Raw genomic sequence first — 9,214 nt, forward strand, 5'->3', positions numbered from 1 at the left:
TTTTAAAGCAACACACCACTCACAATTAATTTTGCTTCGTTGGATAAGGCAGTGTGTTTGTTTGTTTATTGGACATTATAAACAAATGAGTAGCAGTTAAAATTTTAAAAGAAAGAAGAAACTTATTGCAATCATTCATAATAGTTTACATGTTCAAAGGAGTAGAAAGAAGTTGTCTAGTCCTACCCATTCTTTATATCTACTGACTCATTTCATAAAAAAAAAAAAAAAAAAAAAAAAAAAAAAGTAGATTCCTGGAATGTATTAATTTACTACACATTTTCTTTTACTGGAATGTACTAAAAGAAAATGTGTAATTCTGCTTGTGTAAACAATTGCACCTTAACACATGTGTGCATTTGTCATTAACGTATGTACATGAAATTCATAGGCATACAGAATAATAAATCCTCATACTCACATATACAATTTTCATTTCACTCATAATGGTGCATTGAGAAAGGGAAAAAAAAAGTTACATTCCTCCAATTTTACTAATGTGTATTGCCTAAAAAAGCTTTGTACAACTGGGAATGCTTCATTAAGAAGAATTTATTTCCTTTGCAAACATTCCATGCCACGACAACAGCATGCGACGAAATAAAAAGCTTTCAATAAATTTTCAACTTCAACCTCTTAAGATGAATCACACCAAGTTTGACGATGATCGGATAAACTGTAGGAGGAGTTCGTTAAAATAAGACCCCTATGAAATGGCCCAAAAAAATGGCAACACGTTCCAAAGTAAATCAAAATGGCTGACTTCCTGTTAGGTTTAGCATATGCTTTAAAAAGAGTTTTTTTGTACCTCGAGGGCTGTTACATATGTCTTCAAATTTTGGTAACTCTAGGTGAAACGTACAGCCTGAAATGCTTCATTAATAATTAATTCATCATTCAGTCAATCATTAAGAATTTTGAAACGCAAAATTTGATGCCCTGCCTCTGGCGGACTTCCTGTTAGGTTTAGCATATGGCACCAACAGGCTTTTTGTAGATCATAGTCTGTTACATATGTGTACCAATTTTCGTAGCTCTAGATTAAACCGGCAATGCTTCGTTAAGTAAGAATTTTGAAACTCTAAATTTGATGCCCTGCCGCCGTCATAGAGTATGTCAAAAACTTTAGATTGTTTTTACCATGGTGTTGTCCCACGTTTTGAGATGGTACATCCCAAGTTTGAAGTCAATCGGATTAACCGTGTAGGAGAAGCGGGCAAAAGTATGACCCCTGTAAATGTGCAAAAATGGGCCAAAATTGGACGTTCAAATATTCATACCTGGGGGACTTCGTGTTGGGTTTAGCACATGGCACTAAGAGACTTTTTTTTTTTGTACATCGTGGGCTGTTACATATGTCTACAAATTTTCGTAGCTCTAGCTGCTTCGTACAACTGGGAATGCTTCATTAAGAAGGATTTTTTTCCTTTGCAAAAAGTGCATGCCACGACAACTGCGTGCGACGAAATAAAAAGCTTTCAATAACTTCATCGTCAACATCTTAAGATGAATCACACCAAGTTTGAAGATGATCGGATAAACTCTGTAGGAGGAGTTCATTAAAATAAGACCCCAATGAAATGGCCCAAAAAAATAACACGTTCCAAAGTAAATCAAAATGGCGGACTTCCTGTTAGGTTTAGCATATGGCACCAACAGACTTTTTTTGTAGGTCATAGTCTGTTACATATGTGTACCAATTTTCGTAGCTCTAGGTTAAACGTACAACTGGCAATGCTACTTTAGTAAGAGTTTTGAAACTCTAAATTTGATGCCTCGACCCGTCATATAGTGCGTATAAAACTTTTGATTTTTTACCATGATGTTGTATTGCGATGGTACAGCCCAAGTTTGAAGTCAATTGGGTTAACCGTGTAGGAGAAGTGGGCAAAAGTATGACCCCTGTAAATGTGCAACAATGGGCCAAAATTGGACGTTCAAATATTCATACCTCACTTCCTGTCTATTTTAGGGTACACATATCAAAGAGGTTTTTGTTCATCTGGATGTGCTACAGGTGACACACAATTTTCGTTGCCATAGGACAATCGTAGCGGGACAGGAATCTGTTTAACCTATGTAGGTGGTGCTAAGGAGCCATTTTTCTGTTATCATGTATGGCGACTTTAAAATATAAAATTTTTCGCCAGAGCCGATCTGCGTGTAAAGTTTGGTTCATGTTTAGTGTCTCAAAAATGTGACTGTTTGCGGAATAGGATAATAACAAATAAAAAGAAGAAAAATACTAAGAATTCTTTCAGGAACAATAGGGACCTCGCAGCGGTCGCTGCTCGGGCCCTAATAAGAATTCCTTGAAAAACAATAGGGCCTCGCAGCGGCACCGCCGCCGCCGCTGCTCGGGCCCTAATAATAATAATAATAATAAGAAGTAGAAGAATTCCTACAAAAACAATAGGGCCTCGCAGCGGGCGCCGCTGCTCGGGTCCTAATAAGAATTCCTTCAGGAACAATAGGGACCTCGCAGCAGTCGCTGCTCGGGCCCGAAAAATTGGCTGATGCCTAAGAAGATAAATTGTCAGCTGAATGTGATTTTCAAAGTTGAGGCTGATTTCATCTCTTGAGAGTCAAACTTCCAAAACATTTAAAGGGTTATAATCTCGGACGATGGCCTTGCCTTCTATTGTAACTGACTTCCCATAGATATTTTAACAGTCCCTGAAAACTTCAGGACCCTGTTTTTCAATTCTTTTTCAATTTTAACCACTGTTTAAACCCTAACCGCCGGTTAAATTCTTAACCCACCGTTTACTAACTGGCCGCTAAATATGTGTTGTTCAAAACATGGTTAGTCACGCCGTTTGTTAATGGGACCGTCAAAGTTAACTATGTCGTTTACGTCACTGGTTAGCACTGATATATCCCACAATTCCTCTTTTTGTTTACTCCCGGGTCGGCGAAAGCAACAATCAATGGTTGAAGTAATTTAGGAGTTTTGGTGACATAATTTATTTATTTTTAATTCATCATAATTTATTTTTGTTTTCTCTGTCCATTTTTAGAACTTGTCTTAAAAAACACATTTTTATTCTCTTTTTTTTTGACTCAGCATGAGACTTGGAATTGTATTACTGATAAGAGGTAACATGATTAACTCTTCATCAGAATAAATCACTAACGTCAAAGTCAAGCCCTCGATAGTCTCTCTTTTTCTTGCGCTCAGTGGGCATCATGAAGGCTGCATTAGCCACGAACACAGAGCTAACCACACTGTTAAAAAGTTAGAGACAGTCCTTAAGTGTGTTAACTTTAACAGAAAGTTAACAGCCGGTTAAAGTTATTGAACAACAAGATAACAGTGCCGTTAACTTTGACGGTCGGTTAAATCTACTTAACCAATGGTTAAAGCTATAACCGAGTTTTGAACAACCGGGCCCAGGTTAATATCTTTTCCCTAAGCTACTGGTTGCTATGGATATTTGAAAGATGCAAGTACCAAAACTTTAAAACCCATTTTCTCAAAACTAGGGATTTCAACCTTCCAACATTAAAACTGCTGTAACTTTGTCAATTTTTGAGCTACATCCATGTATTATATATCATTTTAAAGGGAATTAAGTGCAGAATTCAAATATATAAAGATCTCAATTTGGATTTTTTTGGGCACATGTTGACCATTTTGCCATTTATATATATATATATATATATATATATATATATATATATATATATATATATATATATATATATATATATATATATATATATATAAACAACTATGGCCCAGTCCACCCTCTAATTTTTTTTTTTTTTGGTTTGCTTCTTCCAAAGTAAACTCGCTGCAGTTGCATAATCAGGAAGGATCTAATCTTGGTTAGGTCTGCAGGTGGTCACCCAACCACAAACAAAACTCTTTTGAAGCCACTGAACAGGTCACATAGGAATTCATGCGTCTGCCAAAAGAGTTGGTTTAAGCTCGAACCCCTGGGGTCCGAGAGAAGCCATTTCTGACCCTAGGATATACAGACGACTGATCACAGGAATGTTTATGACCTTTCTTATCAACTAAAAAGGATGCTCTGGCATCGTCCCCCCCCCCCCCCAGGGGGCACCCCTGGAACGTCTAGATGGAGCAACAGCGCCACCAAGTGGTGAAACTTGGGACGGTTCCTACAAGTAACCGCATTTTACACGTTTATACCAGATGACAGAAGATATATAATTCTTGATAGATAACTGAACTACGAAGGATTCATGTTATGTCTCTTTGTGTGTATGAACGTCCTATCTCATTTGTACTCCATAAGGAATGAAAGGTAATCAATATCTTTCAGTTTAGTCAGATTAGGCAAGTAGGAACTACCTCACAAAATTAAGTTTATGATGCATTAATTGTGATGTGTGCTAAACGTGTTGTGTGGGAAAACTGATTTGCCAGACTGACCAAATTTGATGCCAAATTATTAATCCCTTTAATAATTTGCTTTTTAAAGTCTGTGTGAGCGAATAGAAAGGTTTGCCACCACCTACTGAAGCCCCGCCCATAGGCTTTAAAAAGACGAGGGGATCCCCCTCTCGCTCTCTCGCTCTCTCTTCCGCTCCACGCTTCCCCTCTTCTACTGACCATCCTCAGGCCTGCTACCTCCAAGTATCCCAGCTTGCTCCTATTGACTCTTTGTCCCAAGAAACTTGTCAAACACGTGGCCCCCTTTGTTCCTGGCAGCAACGAGTTGCCACGAGAGCAGACACTCGCTGCACGCCACACAAAGCAGGTACCAACTTCAACGCTGACCCCGAAGAGACTCTTTTACTCCCTTTTTCCTTTTTTTCCCCCTTTTTTCTTCACCATTGGTGACTGCCCGCCATCAACGAGCTCCGCGGCCCCGGGGTACACTTGCATCGTACCACCGGACTCAAGGTTGTGCACCTAAGCCGCACCGCATCTCACCTGCTATTCGGTGGCGCCCCGCCGCGGTGCAAGCTCACCTCCAACGGCTGGCCTTCCCCGGACGCCGGCACGCAGCGGACCGAGCTCCACACCGGAGTCCAGGGCTGTCCGGCGGAACCAACCTCGCCGGAAAAAGATCTCGCCGACCAATCAAGAGAGAGCCGCGCAACTACGTCAGCCCCCGAGCGGCCCTCTTGCTCACCTGTGGAATACCCCTTTTTTATTTTTCTTGCCTTTTGGAACGAACATTGACTATTTTCCCCCCTTTTTCCAAAGACCTCCCATTTCTGCTCGTTCGACGCAGCACCCAACTCGTAAGTGCACGTTTGATCCCCAATTCGGCGTATCACTGTGTGCAACTTACGTTTGAAACATATCACAGATCTGGCAAGTTAAATTTCTCTTTTCCTGTTTCCTTATTAGTTCGCATTCCTTCCCTATTTTCATTCGCTTTATTTTATTTATTTTCTTCTGACGGTAGGATAGTTAGACATCGGATGTGTTTTGTTTCTGTAGTGTAGTAATCGTGACTAAACCGCCGAAGTCATCTGTGTGGAGTGGATTATTATTCTTTTGTTAGTACAACGGACCACTGAATATCGAGTGTAGTGACTTTAGATTATGAATGATTGATGAAGAAAGGATTTTGGTCGTTGTTTGCTCCTGTTAACCAAAGCAAAGCCAACGTGGTGCCCCTAGAGATTATCGAGGTAAGTACAATTTACCTCTGTAACGTCCAGATTATTAATTCGTCAAAAAGACGACCCAGTTATCGCTACAATACACACATATATATATACTATATATATATATATATATATATATATATATATATATATATATATATATATATATATATATATACACACACACACACACACACACCCACACACACACGCACACACACACACACACACACACACACTGTATTCTTAAGATATTAGTTTTCAGTACCTATATGGCTCAGTCCGAGTTTTTCTGAGTTTTTTTTCCTTCTCGTTCAGAGGAACTCTCTTCCACAGCATGCTCCAATCCCAGGCTCCTCGAGCAAAGCCATCTTCATCTCCTCCACCTTGGGGTTCAATGGTGAACGTCTCCCCATGGATGGCGTCGATCAAAGGAACAGTACACACCGTTCTTTTAGAATGGAAATGACATCAGAAGAATAGCCACGGGGGTGGGGGGGAGGGGGGTTCCAGTATTTCGACAACAATACAAATGGGATGGGGTTTGTCAAGAAAAGGTGATGAGACAATAAAGGTGGGATAAAGGAAGATAAATGGAGACACAAAGATGAACATTAGTTAGCAGCATGCTGTCTGCAATGTTTGTACCATTTAAGGTTCAGTTGCATAATTTCTTTGCACGTTCTCTTTCTGGTTTACAGGTCCTCTTCCAGAGCAGGCTCCAGTCTCATACTCCCTTAGTCAAGTTGTTCTTATCGGCACCATGATAGGATTGATTCCATATTCCACACATAACCATGGATATAGTCTGTTATCTGTTACCGCTTTTCCACTAGAACAGTTCTACACAGAGTCAGCCATGGTTGGCCCTGGATGTTCGCATTTCCATTTGACTTTTTGGTGGCTGAGCGTAAGTGCCTTTTAGAAACATCTCTGAGCCCGTCGTTTGGGGCTGAGCCGGGCCGTGTCGTCACCGTCATCTGATTGGTTGACAGTTATGAGAGACCAACTGCGTGGCACACGCCCATTTCCTGGTTTAAAGCGAGCGAGGCAGAGGTGCCGGCTGGTCCTCGCCAAAGTCATAAAAATACAGTATATACAATAATCATAATAGTGTTTTATAACAACGCTGAACCATATTTACAAATTAACATGTACTAGTGGATGAATTGTTAATGCTGGTGGTAAAAAACAAAACAAAACAAAAACAAACAAAAAACAAAAAAAACAAACGCACACTCAGCTCGCTGGGCCGTGTGTTCCCATTCATTTGAATGAAAGCTCCAGGGTCTCGTCGCTACCCCAGCCCATGGTCATGGCTCCCGCCTCAGGGATGGCGGCCTTGGTGGATGCCGGAGAGTGAGGATGATGATGAACCTAGACTTGAAGAGGTGGCCAAATAAATGAGATTTGAGACCGTTCAGATTGAACGAGTGCTTGCGGCGATCTTCGTGTGCCGGTCGCAAAATCATGATCGCAATATTTCATCCGTAGTGGTCCATATGAAATGGTAAATGGCACTTCAATTTTTTTTTTTTTAATAAATGGCACTTCATTTATATTGCGTTTTTCTACCTTACAAGGCCCTCAAAATGCTTCACATTTTTGACTACTCATTCACCTACTGATGACGCATCATCAGGCGCAATTTTTTTTTTTTGTCTCGACAAGATGGCATGGGCCGGTGTGTCTGCCGACTCTCTTGTCTTGGCTGTTTGTTGATGGCGCTGTGAGCTATAGCAGCCGTCTTTGTCTTTCTTCTTGTCATGTGGCGTTTCGTCTTTTGTGTGGAACCGATTTGGACTGGACTGTTCTCGGCGTTTTGGCCATGCTATTCCTCGAGGGACAGTGTCTCTGCCTGGTGGTTGCGGCATGCCTGCACCAGCACGGTTTCTGATGGGGGGATGTCAGAGCTAACCAACTATCCTACTGGGCACCTGCGTGTCGCTTGTGTTTTTTTGCGCCAGGAAAACAGGAAGCATTTTTCACAGCCCCTTCCTGCTCGGTGGAGAGATCGGACAGTCTACGCTGGTTAGCTGGATGGAAGGCGTTTTTGGACTGGACTGTTCTCAGCGTTTTGGCCGTGCTATTCCTCGAGGGACAGTGTCGGTGTCCGGCGGTTGCAGCATGCCTGCACCGGCACGGCTTCTGATGGGGGAATGTCAGGGCTATCCGACTGCCCCACTGGGCACCTGCGGGTCGCTTGTGGTTTTTGCGCCAGGAAACAGGCAGCATTTTTCACAGGCCCTTTTTGCTTGGTGGAAAAGTTGGCGCTGCTGGACAGTCTACGCTGGTGAGCTAAGATGGATGGCGGTGGAGCTGAGGACGCGAACGTCGCCGCTATGCGCGGTGGTGTGCGCGAGATGGAGTTCTAGATGGAGGTTTGGCACTTGGAGGAGAGGCAGTTTTGGATGAGACTGGGAAATTGGACCATTCCTTTTATGTATATGGTGCTCGTCACGAACGCAGCAGTTGCTTGTTTATGAGCTGTCTTAGAAGCAAACTTAACTTGTAGCAAACGTGTGTGACGTCATACATGTTGCGATTGCACTTCTGATCAACTGCTGAAAGGAGACTGATTCTGTCCTCTTTCATCGATAACTGCTTCAAACATCAAAGCGTATGTAGGAATGGAAGACTGTTGTTTGCTCAGGCTGTTTGAAGGCGCTATATAAATAAACTTGAGTTGAGTTGAGTTCAGTATCTTGCTCAAGGATACTTCGACGTGGTCACAATGGCATGGGATCGAACCCACAACCTCTGGGTTGGAAGACGACCACCACTGAGCCACGCCAACCCCGGAATATTAGGGCCCGACCGATTAATCGGACAGCAATTACAATCGGCCGATTATTGGCCTTCAAACATCGGCCCAAACAATCGGCCAATTGAGGCAATTGGCAGATTATTTTCCCCTTAAAAGTTATCAAAGAAAACTGAAGTTTCCGACGCTGTGAAAGTACCCTGAATGCACCATTTTTGCTTGTGTAGCATTAGCAACTAGTAAGTGTGCAGTGTATGTTTTCTGGTTATTCTGTTGTCCCTAAGCCTCCTTTAAGGTGTTTAATGGCACCACAGTTGGAGTAGGGTGGCCACTTCCATCAGGTCAAAAAGGAGGACATATTTTAAAGGTACACGATGCAAGATTAGACTCAAATTTGAGTGTTAAAATAACCATATTTTTCACCCGCACATGTTTTAAGAATTGTATTGTGGACAGGAGACACGACTGTGGCACAATGACTGTTGCCCCTATTTTTCTGTAAAAGGAAAAAATGAAGCGTTCGGGCAGGAAACTTTAACTGTGGCTCTGAGCATGATGTCATGTGCGTTCATGCTATTGTCCCTGTTAGCTCTCTCGATTGTTCACGCAACTTCACGGACAGGACAGCTAATTCAAATTGGATTTAAAGAGACCTGCACCCGATACGTCTCAATCCCTTATGGAGACTCCACGGAACTCAACTCAACTCAACTTTATTTATAAAGCGCTTTAAGAACAGGCGTTGCTGTATACAAAGTGTTGTATATGAACAAACATCAGTTTTGCGGTAAACAAGAACAAAGCAAACATTTTGAACACGTTTTTTTTTTTTTACAAGTAAATACATTTTACATCAGT

General features: G+C 41.8%; 1 protein-coding gene across 8 annotated transcripts in view; it reads right to left on the bottom strand.

The window, feature by feature from the left end:
• The window catches only part of galnt7 (UDP-N-acetyl-alpha-D-galactosamine: polypeptide N-acetylgalactosaminyltransferase 7), a 246,524-nt gene that overhangs the window by 134,838 nt on the left and 102,472 nt on the right, over nucleotides 1-9,214 (bottom strand). For 7 of the 8 annotated variants that reach the window (XR_013284129.1, XR_013284130.1, XR_013284131.1 and 4 more), the window contains exon 7: nucleotides 5,861-6,043. The exons of the other annotated variant lie outside the window; for it this stretch is intronic. Coding sequence is in view for 4 of the 7 variants with exons in the window: in XM_077525662.1 (XP_077381788.1) it covers nucleotides 5,861-6,043 (183 nt within the window). In the remaining 3 variants the exon portion in view is untranslated. The remainder of the gene's footprint in view (nucleotides 1-5,860; nucleotides 6,044-9,214) is intronic. 8 annotated transcript variants of the gene reach the window in all.

Source organism: Festucalex cinctus, chromosome 6 (genome assembly GCF_051991245.1).
Source record: "Festucalex cinctus isolate MCC-2025b chromosome 6, RoL_Fcin_1.0, whole genome shotgun sequence".
Taxonomy (NCBI): domain Eukaryota; kingdom Metazoa; phylum Chordata; class Actinopteri; order Syngnathiformes; family Syngnathidae; genus Festucalex; species Festucalex cinctus.